General features: G+C 38.3%; 1 protein-coding gene across 2 annotated transcripts in view; it reads right to left on the bottom strand.

Annotated features, from left to right (window-relative positions):
* The window catches only part of CARMIL1 (capping protein regulator and myosin 1 linker 1), a 189,093-nt gene that overhangs the window by 55,475 nt on the left and 113,989 nt on the right, over positions 1–19,629 (bottom strand). For both annotated transcript variants that reach the window (XM_084207455.1, XM_084207456.1), the window contains exons 17-22: positions 17,553–17,622; positions 13,238–13,319; positions 11,910–12,009; positions 11,768–11,822; positions 6,524–6,696; positions 4,147–4,215 (exon numbers count right to left, since the gene is read on the bottom strand). In XM_084207455.1, coding sequence (XP_084063581.1) covers positions 4,147–4,215; positions 6,524–6,696; positions 11,768–11,822; positions 11,910–12,009; positions 13,238–13,319; positions 17,553–17,622 — 549 coding nt within the window. The remainder of the gene's footprint in view (positions 1–4,146; positions 4,216–6,523; positions 6,697–11,767; positions 11,823–11,909; positions 12,010–13,237; positions 13,320–17,552; positions 17,623–19,629) is intronic.

Below are 19,629 nucleotides of genomic sequence, written 5' to 3'. Positions count from 1 at the left end.
AAGTATACATGCTCTTTTTTGCTGCCAATTCTTCTTGACTGCTAGACAGAGAGGTAATTTTGAAAAACAGTTACATGGTTGATGTCCAGTGGCTGCTGATTAAAAGCCTAGCTGCCCTCTGTACCTCTGTGCACAAAGATTATTTTTGTGTATCTAAACAACAGGGAGAATTAGCACCTGCTGGCAACTGTATCAGATCTAAGACTAAATGGAAATATTCAGTAATAGATAGCAACTAAGAGACTGAGTTTTAGAATTTTACTATTTAATAACTTCTCATGTTTACAACAATTTGAAGAACACTTGCTGAATTTTTAATAAAAAGCTGACAAAACAAGCATAGCATCTCCACATTGCTTTACACAAACAATTGCTCCCTGCATTTTCCTGATTTGCTTGCAAAATATTTCTGCAGCTTTGCCCATCTGGTGCAATAAGAAATTAAAGACAGGAATTTGGTCCTGAGTCAAAATTACATTTAAACTCTGAGAACATAAACTGACTATCATGACACAGTTATAGTTAAAATACCACCTACAGTGGCATGTCCACACAACTTCAGACTTGAATAAATGGGGGGGAAAAAAAAGAGCAGGAAGTTTTTAAAACCTGAAAAGGAAATTATTCTATTTTCAATTAATCCTTTATTTCCTGCAAACATTTCTTTCTCCTCCTTCTGCAAACATCCCACTAACCGTCTGTTCCTATTCCATCCAGAGCTACACAAATATGTTTGGAACCCTCTATTCTTCAGCACTTTAAAGTTGGCAATTTCAATTGAGCCACCACCACTGATGACAGCAGACCATGCTAGTCCCAACAGCAGACACCTTAAATAGTGTGAAACTTCAAACTTCTTTCCCTTCTTCTCCCACCAGGTGCTTGGACACGTGCAACACCATTCTCTGAAGGGCAGTGCCCTGCAAACACACCCATGCCTCATTGATATCACCCAATATTTCACTTTAAATCATAAGGGAAAGCTTTTATGTTTCTTCCCCAATGCAAACATGGTGATGCATAGCTGTCAGTGGCAGGCAAAGTCCCTCTCCTTCCACAGTGTCCAACTGTCTACAGCATCAGTCAGAAAATTAACTTCTTTCTAGCTGTCTTGTCCTTCAAAAGAACATTGCAAACTATACAGACCCTGCTATGTGCCCTCATGTAATACTAACCAGTGTCCACCACCATGGGGAGAACTTTTAAATATCAAAGATGCTGAGCTCAAAGACAGGTAATTACAGAATTTGCTGATTGCCTGACAGGTGGGGTATTTATTTAGTTAAAAAAAAGAAAAGAAGGTGGATCTCTAAGGATCTCTGCAGCTGTTTGACATTTAATACATCCCATTCATTGAAATCTGCAATTGCCAGCTCTCATGCTAGCAGTGATATGCTAAATTCAATTTGGTCAAAGGCTTAGTGCACCCTCCCTCACACATATGGACACACAGAGCTGGAGCAGGGCAAATAAAAGGTAAGGAGATTTTCATAGACACAATCACAGAGGAAAAACTTTAGAAGACAACTACCTTAAGGAAGGAAGGAAGGAAGGAAATCCTCTGTACTTGGGTTGCTTTCAGACACAAAGTATTATTTTCATCTAAGAATTTATCAGCCCTTAGGGGGAAATATCAAGAATTTAAAGCTCACTTTTCAACTTTATTGTTATGCTTTGTTTTTCTCTGTTTCCTAGAAGTCTAAAATATTCCCGCATTTTTCTTTTTATTAACACTCCACTTGTCTCTTGTAAAGGAGTACATTTTGCTACCAACTCAATAATCCAGTAATTTCCTAAGACATCAATCTACTCAGCAAAATTAACATCCATATTTAAAGGATGTTAAATTTCAGAGAGGTGCTCAAAGACTGTAAAGAATGTCCCAAAAGAGGTCCCAAAAACCTCTTCTTCTAGATACAACATGTGTGACAACAGTCCTACATTTCATCCCATTATTTCCCCTGTAGTAACTTCTGATCCACACACTCTGTTTGCTCTCTGCTGCAGTGGAGATTTTACTTACTAGTTTTTTAAAACCAGGAATATGATCATCTGTTGTTCAGGTCAGGGCGTGTGAATTTCACGTCACTGCTAAAGCAAGAATTCATAGCCCTCTAACAGACTCCAGCATTTCTCCTCAGATATTAGAACTTCAGCTATTTCTTCAATCAGTCCATATAGAAAAATAATCTTTCAGAAATTAACATGAGACAATGCTGCAGAGTCCTGTGACAGAGGGGGCTCTAGGCTGCCAATCACATGTTTATCTTCATATTAAAATTACAGAGATACAAGACCCTACTTAATGGCCAAGCTGAATAGGATGTCCACTGTTCACAAATGCCCTCCTGAACTGACACCCGCAAGGGACTCTGCAGAAAATCTCAGGACTTCACACCACCTGTGTGTCTGGGACACTCCTGGGGCAAAATCTGTCAACAGCCATGCTCCTGGAATTCCCTTGCAGAAATACCATTTCCAAACAGCAACAAGCAGATGAAGAAAAGTTGGAAGAAGGGGAAAGAAAAAACCTTCCAATTACTTCAGCCTGTAATAAAGTCTGCTACAAATCCCCTCAACCTCCTGCCCATGCAAATAAAGTCTACCTTTCTTCTTGTTTTGTGGTTGGGTAGGTGAATATTTTTCTTAAAAATCGAAATAACATATAGAACACAAATCCTCAAACATCTGCAGTATATTTCATTCCATTTTGAGCAATGGTTCTTTTCTACAGAATATTGATGGCTTCAGGTATTTTTAGGAAACATATGGCAAAGACTGTTCTCAAAATGTCTTCAAGATAGATTGTTTACAGCCTAATTGTTTTCAGCCAGTATTGACAGTCCCTCTCTTCATGTCTAAACCTTTGTTGCTCGTGGCTTAGTTTGTGATGTTATCAATGTTTTTGACAATTTAAGAATGTTTAAGGCAACATAAAATGACCTCAGCTTCCAAGTCAAATAAATGAGATGTCACCCAGAAAAAGTACAGTGTCACATAATTAACTGTGGCATTCCGGGGGTGTTTTCATTTAGATTACTTGCTTTTGCCTCAGGATTTCCACCCCTTCTCTATTTACTCATCCAAACACTTTGGAACAGAGAAATAAAGCTGATGCTAACCAGAAAACAAGTGTATTTCTTTTTCTACCAGACTTCCCCATGCTACTGCCCTTTAACAGAGAAATTCTATAAGTTGACAAATAACCTTTGCAAATTATTATTCACTACTATCAGTGGAATCATTGCAAGATTATTTGCTTAATTATACATAATTTATCTAATTTCCCACATCAGTGCAACCAAATTCATTTCAAAACTGAGTATATAAACTACAATAGTTTCACAAATCAAGTAATTTTATAAGCTCTAGCCTCATGACCCCTACAAGGGTTAAGGTGCTCCCTTAAGTAGTTATACAGTTTTACAAGATACCTTGTCTAGGACCTAGCAATTGTAGGTTACATTCACTTTCTAAAGAGAGCCTTTGCTCCTGCCTGAGGGATTTCATTATGTGAAAAACTTCAACTGCTGCTTAACTTAAATCTGTAATTCTTCTCTCTTAAGAAAAGTAATAATAACATATAAAGAAATGTGGTGGATATAGAGGGAGATGAAAGCAATTTAACACCTATCACTGGGAATGGCTGCATCTGTGAGTAAACTCATGGAAGCAAAATGACCCAGAGCACAGCAATTACAAAGAAAAACTGCAGTTCCTGAGATCATCACTATTAGTTTCAACTTGCTAGGGAAAAGAAAAAAGTCAGACTGCAAAGGCCCACTTCAGTAATTTTCTGTTATTATGTACAGCTTCATTCACTAGAATAGAATTTCTGCACACTATCAACCCAAGAGAATGAAGCAAAGGGAAAACATTACCAAATGCAGAATTTTACCGCTAAGAGCAGAACTCAAGGACCTTAATGCTGATAGCAGAGTATGGATGAAAGAGCCACAGAACCTCTTCCCAGCCTTTTGAAGGATGTGAAGTCATGAATTTTCCTTTAGATTAAACATCCTGACGCTTAAAATTGAGAGCACTCAGCATCTTCAAGATCATATTGACTGCGGTGAGAACTGCAGCTGCTCAGATCATTCAGGATCTTTGGCCTCTTCATCAGACATTCAATTACTTGAGACTTACTTTTCCAGTGCCACAGCTATGTCCTGGAAGCCCTGCGCAGTGATGTTATTCTTGTCCCATATTACAGTTCTGAGAGGTGGTGGGAAGAGGAAAGAAAAATGTAAGTTAAACAAGAGCCACCAAATAAATCCATAACGAAGCTTTGCATATTGAAATTACACACTCCTGAATATTCCAAATTGCAGAAAGCAGCACTTTAAAAACTTGTCTTTACTTGGGCGGTAAACCCTTGAAATGACAGAAATTATGGACAAATACCCCAAATCCAGTTTTCCTTACTTTAAAGGGGACTCTACTGTATTTTCTATCACTAACATAAGTACCTTGCTTTTCTAAAACATAATTAATAGAAAGATTTGGACATAAATTCCTGCTTTTTTGAGGAATAGCGTCAAAACCAAAGTTCAAATGTCTGCTTTGCAAGGCCATCCTGAAAAAAACCAGAAAATTGCAGTAACTGGTCAACCTCTGTTCCACGTGGGCTACATGTATTTTAAAAATTCATGCTGATCAGAGGTCAAAATTTGCAGGCTATTACACATTCAGCCCTGCACTAAGCTCATCACACTGTTCACATGATTCCCCATGCAACACAAGTAGCTGCCAAAATAAGCCATTAGGTTAGGTGCATAAATGGTAGCTCTTTTGAATACACAGTAATGATAAGACTGATCAAGCCTTCCCCTCCTCCCCCAATTCAGACCACTCAAGCAGACTGCTTGGCAATTTGCAAACACATGTTCAAAGATCTCATTAGTAGGCAGAAGAGACAGACAAGCAGATAAATCTTGCTTCTGCTAGAGCACTAGTTGTAGCTGTTCATAAAAAAAAAAGGCACAAAACCAAACAAAGATTTCTGGTGTTTAAAAGAGAGAGAAAAAAAAGATAGATGGCATGCTTTCACAAGTATTGACATCCTTCTGTTGTTGCAGAATTATCCCTCTGCTTTTTAGCTGAAAGGTAAGAAAGAGAGGAAGAGAGATTCTACACTCACTCTACCAACATCAGATATGCTAAGGGTCAAATCTTGAATATTTTTGCCACTGGAAAGTGTGTTTATATTTCTACCTGGGTGTCATTTTATAACATTTTGGCAGAACTGGTTACCATTGCATCATCCAGTCTGTAATCACACCACAGACTGTGGTGACATTATGTCAACCGTGACATTCAGCATACTGTGAAACGTTTCAGTCTGCCACCCTGAAATGTATCAGGACTTTATTTCTTCAGATATTGTGGTCATTTCAGGTTAATGCAGTCAATAAACCTAAGCCATCCCTCCAGTGCTTTCTTGACATTTTTAATATTCAGTTTGGGCACAGCAACACAAAGGCCAGAGGACCCCTGCCTCTGGAACAAAATAGCCAAGACTGTTTGGGGGAATTTCTTATCCTCCAGGGAACAAATACTTGGAGACCAAGTAAAAAGTGGTCTTTTTACACTGACAATACACTGAGGAAGGTTCATCTGCACAGTCTGATGAGGAGGAGGGAGGATTATTTTTCCTGATGAGGGTGAGGATATTTAGAGGTCCCCATCCAGATTTACACTGATTGAAGGTTTTACTATTTGTAAAACACAAGCTGGATAGAAAAAAAGTGATACTCTCAAGCCATCAGTGCCAGACATGCTAAAAAGCAGCGAAGCTGTTGGGCAGATGAAGTTGCGAAGAAGATATGCCAAGGTCCATCAACACAGTAGGAAGGGGAGAAAGGCAGGATGGATAGTCCATGCTGCTCCCCATTCTGAATTCCACATGCTCTTAGTTCTACAAACTGACACTTCAGAAGACACAGAATAATTCACTTCAGTTTCCTACCCAAGTATCAGAATTTTCTCTGCTGGGAAAGCCTCCAGTAAGAAAGAGAGAGCAGAACACAAGAGAGTAGCTGTGCACTAGGACTGAGTTCCCAGGGACACTGTGGAATCTTGGTGCTTAAAGATCTTCAAAACCTGCATGGACAAGTCCCTCAGCAACCTCACATAGACTTAAGCTGGCCCAGCTTTGAGGAGAACATTGGATTTAATTAATAGAGAGCTCTGTAACAAGTTGGATTTAATTAATAGAGAGCTCTGTAACAACGTAATTTTTTCCTCTCATTCTAGGAATTTGAGAAGTCTTTTGATTCACCAAGAGGCCTTTCTGTTGAAATATAAAAAACTTTCTCCAGCTTCAGTTAAGGAAAAGTTTTTGATGGGACAACTTGCTTCTCTTGTTTTTCTGTTGTTATTTTCCTTTCTCTTAAAAAAAAGAAAGAGAATCCTTCCAAATAAAGACACTTTAAGGTTCTAAAGAGAAATAGATTGAGAATAAGTCAACAACTTCAGTATTATTATGCCATTCTACTGTTTACTGCAAATATGTTTCCCTTACCTGAGTTTGGTGTTTATCTGTAGGGCTTTTGCCAGCATCTTTGCTCCCATGTCTCCCATGGCATTTCCACTAATATCCACTTTTGTGAGAGAAGTATTGCTGCCCAAGGCATTAATGATGATGGTGACTTCAGTCTTCAGTTTGGAATCTGCGAGGGACAGTGACTGTAGAGGCTGTGGATCATAGAAAATGCACTGATAACAGAAGCTGATAACACACTCATTCCTCAAACACCAACTAAAAGAAGTTACAAGTTTCCCAAACTCTTGGGGACAGCAGTAAACATCAAAGAGTTATTTCTGTGTTAGCTGCAGGTCCTACAACACATGATAAATTGGGAATCAATAACTTACAGCACAGGTGTCAAACACATGCACACAAGCAGATTAAGTTGTAACAGCCTGTGAAAAAATTATTTTCAAGTGGCAAGGCCTCTACCTTCCTGAGTTCTACTAAATACAGAACACAGTGTAAACCTCAAAAAAGGCAAGATAAGTACAACCAGCTTCACAAGATATCTTCCAGTGTCCAGTGGGTTATGCTTAACCAGCATTCGCATTTTCAGTGAGAAATAAAAATATTTAACATTCCCCTTCTCTCCCTCAGGCTGCCCAAGGCAAATTACAGTCCAAGGCATTGTTAAAACATAAACAGTTTCCATAAACTGTTTTATTACTGTTACTTCAAATTTAGGAGTGATTTTGCATATCTGTTCCTTCAACAAAGGGCATGGGCTTTTGGAGAAAAGATAAAACTGTAGCAGGTCTGAAATTCAAAGCAGTATTGAGTACTTATTACAATGAGTAAGTCTATTCATTGTAGTAGATACTACAATACCTTTCAGTAACTTTATTTTTTTATGAAGCATATTAAGCTGAAACTATTTGGCTCCAGCAAGTCACACTCCAAACCTCAAAAAAACCTTTTCTAAAAATGTCCATATTTCCTCCACTCTCAATGCCCCCAACACTCAACATCAGGAGATCAAAAACCACAGTCACTCTATTATCCCCATGCCTTGCATAGATTTTACAGCTTCTAAAAGTGCAATTTGTCTTTGGTGATGAATGAGGACCCCACAAAACATTTCCCTTGCTCAAGTGTGAGTCCATACAGAGGAGTGTATTGTCATTATACACCCACTTTGGTACGTGTTGAGGATGAAATTTTGGAGCCTAAAATCCTCAAACAGCCTGCACAAGAAAATCAACATCTGATAACAATGAGTCACAGCACTTATGTTAGATCCTGAAGTTTAGATAAATGAAAATAAACCAACCAAACTGTGCACACCTTCCAGGGACCAAGGTCCTTGCATCGTACCTGCTACACAATGGGATCTGACCCTCCAGACACCACTGGATTACAGTGATAACCAAAAAACTTGCAACAATGCAAGAAATGCACTTACTAATGAGGAAAAGCACAAAAACTTGGAGGCACAGCAGGTTGATAATTTTAAAGTCTAATAATAACACAAGCCACATGCTGGTTTTATTTTAAATGGAAGTTATTATATTACTATGCTAAAACCCTTAATCTGTTTCTGAATTTTATTGCACAACATGAAGAAGAATGTAAAGAATTATTAAGAATTTAAAAGCAATATTAACATAAAAATGTTAACACCCCATTTAGAATGGCACTCAGGAGCTCTTCACAGAAGTCTGAGAAGCCCTTTTGCTGACAGATTCACAGTAAAGCAGCACCATGCAGCACTAGGAGAAATCAGCAATAAACTTGAGAATGTGAGATTGCTTCTGTTTTTCATGTGTCACTGTAGAAATGGGCATTGGAGTAACTGAGCTGCACATGATCCCTCCCACATAATTTTTCTACACCTCAAATATCCTCCCAGGATGTTTCTTGCATTCCAACACTCTGACAAAGCAATATATGGCTGAAAACACTTCTGTACTGTGTTCTGTAAAGATTGACAGCTATGCACCATCTAAATATTCATTAAATTATCTGATCATTACATTAAAAATCCCAAATGAAACAACAACAAACAAAAAAAAAGGAATCAAAACCAAATCCCCCACAAATATGGGCAATACTCTACAAACACTTACTTCTTTTAACAACTTAATAGTTTTAGCTAGATATTGAGAAAACAGAAGTCTAAGGAGCCCTTTCAGCCCCTGCTACAAAAAACAGGTAGTTTGTGTTAAGGCATCTTCTTTGTATTGGCAATCTTTTTAAGGAAGAGGAATTCTCAAAGTACAAATATACAATTAGAAACTGTATGATTTTATTTATTGATTCAGTCACACTTCTGCTGGAAAAACCCCTAAGAATTAAATCAAGCTAAATTTGTTTTTTCTAAGAACAAAAATGCTGCAAAAACCCTCAAAAAGCCAATTCTGCACCAAGCACTGAACTAACAACTAAAGATAATCATCACTAGAAATTCACTGCACCTATGCAGGAGTGATCACCACTGAGTAATAACACTGCATACCTGCAGCACCTATTTATATAGAAAAGACATGAAAAGAACCCAAAAAATGAAACTAAATATTACATTCTTGCTTATATAAAACACCTGTGAAGTTCTGCTATGTAGGTTACTACTACTGCTTTTAAATGATTGCAGAACTACATTTGGATATTCCTCTAACAGTCATAGAACCAAGCCACTGATTGTTGAAATCATTTTACTCATGACTCAAATTAACACAGCAACAGAGCTATTTAAAGTGTGCATAAACACATGAAGAAGCATTTAGAGATTTTTATTTTAGATTAAAGCCACTTGCTTCAGCTTTCCATGCAGACAATGTGCAGTCCCTAAACCATACAGTGTGCTCTGGGCAACATCACACCCTGGTCTCTACAACTGCATCTTAAATTTTTCATGTCTGGTGGCAGTAAATGCATACTATTGTTAGAATGAGTACCACCCCATTTAAGGTTCAAATAGAAATAGCTAGAGACTTAAAATAATTTTCTAGCATCGAGATACAGGGAGGACAATCCTAGGCAGCTTTCTGCAACGCATTTTTCCCACAGAGCTACAGTGTCTGTGCTCAACTCTTTTGCTGCTAGGAGATGGTTCACGCTGGTTTTAGTGCTTGATGAGACAGAAAAAAACCAGGATTCCTTCACTGAAGAAGATTAACAAGAGAAAAGAACATGGGGAAAGAAGAGGGAGGGTAACCCCAAAAGGATCATATGCTATATCCCAAATGTTAATGAAGTGATGTGAAGGAGAGACAGTTATTCTAAGTAGCTAAATAAAACAACTTGTTGGTGAATTATTTCATTATAACACTGTTTGAAAACAGGATGACAATACATTGTGTAGGTTAGGTCAGTCAAACGGGGTGGGTAAGAATTTCAGGAGCACATCTGACCAGTGTATAGTGTAAAAGGCAGAAAGTGGAACAACAAATGACAAAAGTAAAGGAATGCAAGAATGATACACACAAAATTTAGCAGCTACTCTTTCCTATAACATGGAATTGTCAAAAACAGAAACCAGGAAAGATAAACAGAAGGTTGCAACACTTTAAGTAGAAATAATACAGTGAAATTTTGTTCTTAAGAAAAGATAGTAAAGAAAGGAGTCATAAAATGGGGGGAAAAATTCAACAGCATGTTTAAGAAGATGGTTTGGACACTGAAAGGACACAGAGTGCGTTGACAAGGTGTTTTAAAGTATGATCTGAGTGGGAAGAAATGTTCACCTGAAACAGAGCAAAGGAATAATGGAAATAGAAAACATACTAAATTACATTTGCTTGTGATTCAGTTCTTCAGGACAGATGTGAAAGGATAAGCATGAGAAACAGGGCAGGACAGAGACAAATGCCCAGAACAGAAGCAGCAGGTGGTGTCTGATGAAATGAAACCCCTCAGTACAGGATCAAAAAGCAAGAAGGGGAAGGCAGTCCTGCAGCATTCCCTTGAGAGCCAGAGTAGAAGGAGGCAGTCACACAGCACAAAACAAAAAGGCCAGCTTGGTACAAGAAGGAACACAGTTCCACTAATACATTACTTAGCACAACCCCACATCTAACTTCTGCAAACAAGGATTTTCATTAAGGTGTTACCTCAATTAGAATCAGTTTTGGTATCTGAATGCAGAACTTCACCACATCACACTGATATCCCATGTTTTAAAGAATAAAATGTGGAGGAAAGCACAGAATCAAGAAACACCAGTACCACTAATCACATTTAAGAGGACAGGAACAGCATAGAGGACTAGTTTAATAAGTAACTTCAAATACAATTGAGAACTACGAAAAAGGGAACATGGAATATGAGTCTAGTGATCTTTCAAGGAAAGAGACATTGGAAATCCTGGTCAAAACTGCCAGGATACAGACACAGATGGGGGGAGAAGAAAGCAGTTAATATGGAGAGCATGAACTTGGAGGTGAGACAACAAAGACAACAGGAAGCAGCAGGTGTTCAGACAACCTGAGTCTACAGTCGGCTGTCTCTGGAGAATGAGAAAAGCTTGCTCGGTACTTGCACAGGAAATTAAGGAGAAAGAAAGGACTAAGATACAAAAATAAAGATTGACAAGCATGAGAGCAACAGAGTATCTTAAGATCCTCCTCTAACCAAAACTAGGATGCCAAGAACAGGCAAGAACACAAATCCAACCACAAAAGTCTTTCAAAATAACAAAAGAGTGTAGAAATTAAGGAAGTGGGCAAGCATCCCAGCAAGGTACCCTGAAAAGGTTTTATGAAATTGCTCCCATGACTAAGAAAGGTAAAAAACAGCACAGTGAATGGATTATTTGCATCTTTTGAAGAAGGAAGGAGTTATGAAAGATCACTGCAGTCACCTTGCATTTTGCCAAGAAAAAAAAAAGTTAATACACAAGAACAGCTATGAGGAAAGAATGTGTTCCATAAATTTAAAAAAACATTGTTATTGAGAACACTACCATTGTAATCTCTTATCAGGACACCAAAGTTCTGAGAATTTGTGGCTCAAGTGCTATATAATTTAGACTTAACTAGGTTACACACATCCAACTATTTAAAATGAATATTTTTCAACAACCACAGATCCTAAGACTATCCTCAGAAAATGTTCACCTACATGCCACAAGTAAATCCAAATTACTATCTGAAAAAAAAATCAAATCCAAAATGTTGGATGCACCTGTGCAGGGTTGTGATCAAATCTTATGCAGCAAATTAACACAGTGAAGAAAATTATCAGAAATAGACCGAGGGTACAAATACACATGATGATAGTAGGCAGAAAGATACTCACTGAATCCTCGTCTTGAATCATCTGAACTAAATTATCAAGTACTGGAGTGAGATTTCTGAGGGAAGAAAAGTTAGGAAGATGATGAAATCAGCAGTTTCTCCTCATCCATTCTCTTGCTATTTAGAAGAAAGAAAATCCTTACTTGGATTTCATGTTGTTAAAGTTTTTGCCTAACGCCAAGTGTCTTATCGATCGGTTTTTACTAAGCCAGACTACAAGGGTTGAGAGGTCAGATTCTAGGCCTGTAAAGAATCAGATTAGATTGGAATTAAAACACATTTTCACAAAAGACCCAGACCGGGTCCAATTATCGATGCTATATTCAAGTAATTATATCAGTGTACTAATTTCCAAAATGCGTAGAAAAATTTCCATTCTTCTATCTTTAAATCTTTTTCTCATTAGTGCCTTTGCTTTTCTAGGAGAATAAATGCTTTCTCTAAAATAAGCCCATTAAATCTCCATGCTAATCAGCTATTAAAGGCACCTCTCAGAAACACAGAAGAGAATTCAGTCCCTTATCCACATTGCAACCACCCAAGGGTAGTTCCTTGCAGTGTCAGGCAGAGTTGGAAATTCTTTGGAGAATTCTGAAATAATGCTAATCACTATCTACTCTCAGTAGAGCCATGTACCAGCAATATTTCAAAGCCTTCAAAAGTGTGCAAAAAAGGCTAACACTACTAACTACTACTAATATACACTACAAATAAAATTACCTGAAAAACAAGACAATTTTTTTTATACAGCATTACTTAGATTTCAAATATCTATCTTTATTTATAAAAATAAATCTTTTTGCCTAACTGGGCTGAAATCAGTAGCCCTCACAGCTTTCCACTTGTTCATCCCACCCTTCTTGGGCATTCCACTGTTCTGGGAATCTGTTTCTGAAACACTTCTGCACTTGGCTGACAGAGGGGCAAACACAGCAGGTGAATTCTTCCAGTTCATACATCTACACCTTGAATCTGCAAGGCGAGAAGCCAGCTCATATTTCCAGGAATACCTGTGCTAGGAAGCGCAGAGACTCCAAAGCAGAAATATTCAACGACTTTTCCAAAGACTCAAGCAGGTCTTTTCTTACCTGAAGCTCTTGGCTCTTTGCTCCAAATTTTCCCCCTCAGCTTCATTCTGTACCAGACCTTTCCCTTTGTTCTTTCACTACACTTCCAATCCTCATTCAGCTTCTTATCCTCTTGTACTTAACCCCGATTTACTCTGGATCTAATATGAGCTTGGTGCCATTATTTTATTCTGCTGTGTTACACTGATCTCAAACAACAAACTTTAGAGGGTACAGTTAGCCTTCCAACGTTTCTCAATAAGAGGTCTTGGTCTGAGCCATTTCCATAGCCAGCATGGCCAATAATCACACAGCAAAAGCAACCACCCTTGGTCACACTGAGAGCTGAAACAAAAAGCATTTCTTGACTTGCACAACCCTCCATTCCTGCTCTGTGTACTTACCATTGTCTGAAATATCTAGGCTGGTGATATTGTGTATTTCTGCTATGCATCCTTCCAAGACTTGTGCACCTCCAGATCTTAACTAGAGACAAAACATCATCCATTTTTGCAAACTAGTTATGGTTTCAAGACCACACAGAAGACAGTGGTAGGAGCTTTGTGAATACAGAAGGCACTAGCAGCAGCAAAAACAACAGCAACAGAAGAAGTTATAGACATCAAAATGACAGCCTATGCACACATTCCTACTGTCCTCATCCTTACTCTAGTATTTGCACACAAATGAGAAAAGGGACTCTCTTTCCTTTCTCTTGAAATTACCTCTCAGCCTTTAAATCAGGAAAATACTTAAATGGTTAAACACAGCAAATCCTTTAGCACTTGTGCTGGGCAGTGCCTGAATAATTGGTGTGAGTATTATCTACATGAATGGCCCAGGACATTTCTAGTGTCTGGTGATAAAAAAAAAATTAACTTAGACCAGCCTATCAGCTTGCAACCCTGGCACCCTTGAACTCCACTACAGTCAGGCCTTACAGTGAGCATCTTCCAGCTCTCAGCACAATGCTAAGGTGCCCAAAAGATAAGTGGGGGGCATACAAAAAAAATCTCAAATTATGTCTCCCTGTTGCTGAAAAGAAAATTCAAATAATCCAATTGTAAAACAGCCATAAAAGACAATAACCAAGAGAAAACAGTAATATAGTAATTCTTAAGAAATAGCAATGAAAGAAAAAAATTTCAACAATAACAAAAAGGCCTGGCTGCAAAGTATCAATTACGATATTATTAATCTGAAATATTACATGACTACAAAAGAAATGTCAGGATTTAATGAAAAAACAATGAAATGTTCTAGGAGAAAACATCAACATTAAGAATTAAAGTAATGAAATCGTACATACTTATTTACTAATGCTACTGAATTAACACCTTTTTTTTCCAAAGGAGCAAAAGCATTTACTCTTTTTTTGCAGCTATGCACTTTTATATAAGGTGCATTTAACTTTATAAGCATCTCCCCATAAAAGATTTTAGCTAAAGTAGAAAAAAAATTATATGGAAATTTTATTTCTACATTTTCTATCTTCATGTTATTTGCTTCAAAAAGAATGGAAAGCTTTTTCAAACCTCTTCAAAGCTTTTCCCCTCCTGTGCATAAAAACTGTAATATTTTACTTAGTTCACTTACTTGGGTAAATATCCTGAATCTACCTGCTCATATTTCTGTGGACCATCAGCTTTTATCCATGGTAAAATTAAAGAGCCCCAAATGCCTTCTAGAAGCATTTTTCAATAAAGACTCAATCTGGCACTTTTTTGAACGTTTGAGGTATGTGATGGGTTAACAAGCAGCTGGATAACTTGACCTGAGTATTTGGAGAACGGCCTTTGGTGGCCAAAGACAACACTTAAATCATAAATCACATCTGGAGTGTGAGAAGTACAGAACATAAGGCACCTTTTCCTCTCTCCATAAATCAAAGCCTGCCTATCCTTCACCTCATCCTCTCAATAAGTAGTCATATTACAGGCTGTATTCAGGCCAGAAGTGCTGCAGATTTAACTCAACTTTATTTCAGTAAGAGCATTTATAGCATTTGCTGTACGAAAGCCAAAATCCTTCAGTTTTGCTTTGTGTTGCTCTCTCAGTGTGGCCCACCACACGACAAACATTTCATACAGAGTGTCACAGCTACTACTGCAGAATCTATGGCAGATCAGAATGGAACTGGATTGGTTGTTGGTAGGGTAAAGTTCTGTACACTAAAATTATACTCCCAACAGAATCCAAATGCTTTGGCTATATATAGTTTGAGGGCTGAAGTGGACAATTTTTCAGAAGTAGCTTTCAATCTTGTACTAGATAACTCTACATTCAAAACTTTATATATTTAAACATTTCATGAGCACAAATGGTGGTATCTATTTGATCTGAAAGTGATGACAAAAACTCCACTTTTAGGATCATAATTTGCTGCAACTGTGTAAAATATTATGCACATAAATATATATATATATAATCAGAGATGAATTGAAGTGCTGCTAGTTAATGTGGACTGCGATACTGACAAAAAGACTCTCTGCAACACCTTCTATATGACATACTTCTGAGACTACAAAGAAAAGCTCTTACCAGAAAATGAAGAATGACCCTTCTACAATTAAAAATGCCAAGTGTGTTCAAAGTTATGAGGTACTAATATGGGAAGGGCAAACAAAGCTGCTTACTGATTTAACAATTAAGGTAAAGCATGGAGGGTACTTACACAGTGACCAAGCTAAGGGAAGCAGAAGGGAAAAGAGTGAAATACATCAGTGCTGAGCAGGTAGAAATAAAAATGTAATTTTCATAGTAAAAAATAATTTAAAAAAACAACCAAACAAGCAATAGAAAATGATTAAGCTTGGAGATAATATACCAGAAAATTATGGGAGCAAATGAAAAATGGTGGAAGAGGGAAGGAACACAGATTTATCCTTCCATACTTGAGTACAGCTTGCCTGATGCAGGAAAGAAGAGGGCAAAGCTGAAGCATCAGCTTTATAGCCCCCTAGGAGAGTGTGCTTGCAGGAACTGGGAGTAGTGGTGCCTGGCTCCAAGCTTCCCACCACTCTCTTTCCTGCCCAGGTAGATTACCCTGCCCAGACCCCAGAGGGTCAGGGAGAGGTGGAGCAGGATCCTGAGGGGCTGGGCCTGTTGAGAGCACTCCCAGCTGCTGGCACACCAACTTCCCTGCTGGTGGAAGCATCACTTCTTTCCAAAGCACATGAGAATGGATAAAGCTCAGTGATGGGAAAAAAAATGTTAAGGGAAGGATCTAAGGAAGTGCTGTCAATTTGGAGGGACCAGCTACAGGAAGGCAACACTGAGTTGGGCAGGATTCCTTCCTTTCTGTCACAAGAGTCAGCCAAGACCACAAGTGTCCAATAAATCTCATTGCTCCTTGAAGAGCTCTTTCCCATCCCATCCTGGGTGTTATTTCCTGAAAGGGTAATATCTTCTCTCCTGTCAGCCCTTCTTGATTTACATGCTAATTTATACTCTCATTACTTATATTTGTGTTTTATTGATTTATTCATTTAAGGCTATGATCATAGGAGTTAATTTTTATTACTTTAATTACTCCTCCCTTTTCCTTCCTTCCTCTGAAATATAAATTATCATCCATCTGATCCCCTTATTCAGAAGTCAGAAGCATACATACTGGACTTGAAAGCTTTTCTATTTGGAATTTACATGTAACGCTCTTCAAAGTAGTAACATTTTCCAAAAAGTCTAAAATATCAGAAACTATGATATGCATTCATAATTATTTGGTTTTTTCTTTATAAGGAAATCTGTACACATTTCAAAAGCAATTCACCACAAACCTAAAGGCAAGGATTACTGCACTTCAACACAGTTATCAATATTGCATATTTTCTACTTAAAGGGAAACCACTGTATCTGCAGGCACTTCTAGAACAGTTAACACTCAGATGGCCTTGGAAATATCTAACAAATGGCAGGCTTTCTTTGCAGCCTAAAAACTGGGGAAGTGAGAGAAGGCCCTAGACTAAACTGGTTCGTGTTGGTTTTGGCAAGAATCCACCACACAGTTCTCTACAAAATGACTTTGCCTCAAGGGGCTTCCCAGGGTTGTGTCTGATCTTTTCTAATTCTGCTCTAACCACGAAGGAGCCACCCTGCAAGAGTATGGGCAATCCTTGGAAACAGTGCACAGCAAAGCACAGGGAAACAAGAGGAAATGAGATAAGGCAAACCAGTTGCCACAATTGTTCTTACTTATTCTTGAGGCCACTTTTACAGTGCTTCTTATGTTAGTAACTTTTACCAAAGTTCCTTATTGGCTTGAACTGATTAATTGATTAGGAAAATAGAATTTCTCCCAAGGTTAAAAAGCCAACCTGCAGAAGAGGAAGCATGCCGTCGGTTCTGAAGGAAGACAACTGAACCACAGACATGCCTTCAGGGCATGCAGCTTCCTCAGAGCCGGTCACATTTGGGCACCTTGGAAAATCCTGCTGCTAATCACACCACCAGAGAGCAGAAGCTGCCAGACATCCAACAGGCTGGCTCAGTGTGTAGTACAGCTGCACTGCAAGGAGCTTTTGCTAACCAGGTGCTTTGAACCTCTGTGCTCGTTATTTAGGATGCTGTAACACACATCCTAACTTTTACCATAACTGCTTCTCACCTTTCCCACAACTTTTGACTACAGAGGAAGAATATCTTGCCCAGTGGATTTCACAGGAGCTCTAAAACCTCATCAATGCACATTTTGAACACATCCTGATAAACATTCCTTACCTCACAGCTACTGAGGTCTAAAGACACCTCCTTCAGATTGTGATTGCAAGCCAGGCCTAATAAAAGCGCTCTGAAAAAGATCAATTTTAGAACCATTTTAAAAAGATAAAGGGCAGCTTTACATCATCATCTAAGTTAATACACCTATAATGCAAAGATTGATTTCAAAACAACACCAGCTGAGCAGTTACTTCTTAAATGACAATGGCAGCACAAGCTTGCCACACTCAGAACACTCCAGGAGCTTCAAAAACTGCAGGGATGCAAGGCTAATGAAGAAACTCTAAAGCTAATGCACCATCAACATTTAATAACATTCATCAGAGATGAATTTTCTTCAACATTTGCTTTCAAAGAACACCAAATGGTTATAACTGGAGTGTTCTGTCATCCAGCCGTAGAAACTCTCAGATTTTCCAAAAAATCTAGGAAAGAATAAAGTTTTTAAAATACACAAGATGCCATGCAGCCATCCATTTCGGTCAGGCACAATGCCTGTAACACTCAAAGGCTGGAGCATTTTCCAGTATCACAAAATTCTCCATGTCCACAACCCAACAAGTATTTACAGATTTCAAAATGATATTCCTATGCCATGGTATCCTTTGCCTTCATGCAGATTGGCAGATGTGAGAAGTAACGACTAATTATGGTTTTCATAAATCCACTTTTAAAGTCTCACAGAAGTTTGTTTCCACATCTAAAAGTTAGTGTTAATATCACACTTACATTAATACTGTCAAATCAGAAAGCACAACAGTATGTGTAACAGACAAGGAACAAACAAAATCTGCGTATACCTTCTAATATTTTCAGAATAGATGCAGCTTTGAATTAATAATTCACCAGAGAAACAGAAGGACTTCCTTCTCCAACTTCATTTCAGCCAAAAGCAGCTAACCAAGTGACTGATGCATGGAGAAAAAAACCAACCCCTTCTGATGAGCCATTTGTCTACACACTTGCTATGCACGTAGTGTGTCAAAGCTACATTTGCAATGTGGGTGCCTTGGGCAGGTTTTCATTTAAACCTATTTATGTCTTCTCTCCTGCAGGTATAATCAGACCTTCCCTATTAAAAAAGGCAGATGTCTTCTGCTTATTTACTTAAGCTATTAATATATGAGGGGGGCAAGGGGGTGGGGAGAGAAGTGAAAGTTGTACAGCAGTTCTCACAAATTTTTAGATGATCTTGTCTATCTTTCTTACCCAGACATGTTTTTTATTCAGTCAGTCTGGCTGATGGTAAGTTTGCAAAGAGCTTCCAAAGCATTTCCAGGAAATAAAAAATTACAGTGCAAGCATAAAAGAAGCGCAGATTAAAAAAAAGACACATAGTGCTGCTTCAGTTGTACACTTTTCACAGGAAGAAAAAGAAAGGTTTTTTTTCCCCTAACCTCTTCCCTAAAAATTCACTGTAAGAAAATCTCTTTATTTCTCAATTCTTTGTCATGAAAAAATCACCAGCCTTCAAAGGGCCTGAAGCCAGACATCCCATACTTACACTTGGCCACTATGTTTAAATCACACACATGGCAACACATGGAGAGGTCTTATCAACTGTGCATGATGCAGAATGCAAGAAGTGGCCTTGTAATTAGCATTTGCATGAGAAGCATATCAGAAACTTGTCTTGTTACAGCACTGACAGATCAAAATACAGTTTTTGGCAATGTCTGTAAAATTCAACAAAAATGCCAACTTACACTTCAACAAGGACATGAGTACAAACTGCCTCTGTTAAAAAATGGTGAAAAAAGGAGTGAGCTGCAAATGGAACATTAACTATATTACCTATGTACAAGGTATATATACACCCCCTCTCCACCCACCACGTGGCATCCTCATAGTACAGCTTTATCAGCAAACCTAGTCCCTGAAAGGCTTGATTCACGCTGTCCAAGCAAGTTCATGTCCTTCACAGACTGCACTGATTAACCAGTATCTTTAAACTCACTGAGCTAGCACACACAGTTAAACATACCACAGCTGTAGAGCTAAAGGAAGCCTACAAAGAAACCAACTAACAATTAATTAGGGGAATTTGGAACTCAGAATGCCAGGTACCTTCATTTTA

Source organism: Fringilla coelebs (genome assembly GCF_963513975.1).
Source record: "Fringilla coelebs genome assembly, chromosome: 1".
Taxonomy (NCBI): domain Eukaryota; kingdom Metazoa; phylum Chordata; class Aves; order Passeriformes; family Fringillidae; genus Fringilla; species Fringilla coelebs.
The sequence above is the reverse complement of the archived record's forward strand: the minus strand, read 5'-3'. Positions and strand labels throughout refer to the sequence as shown.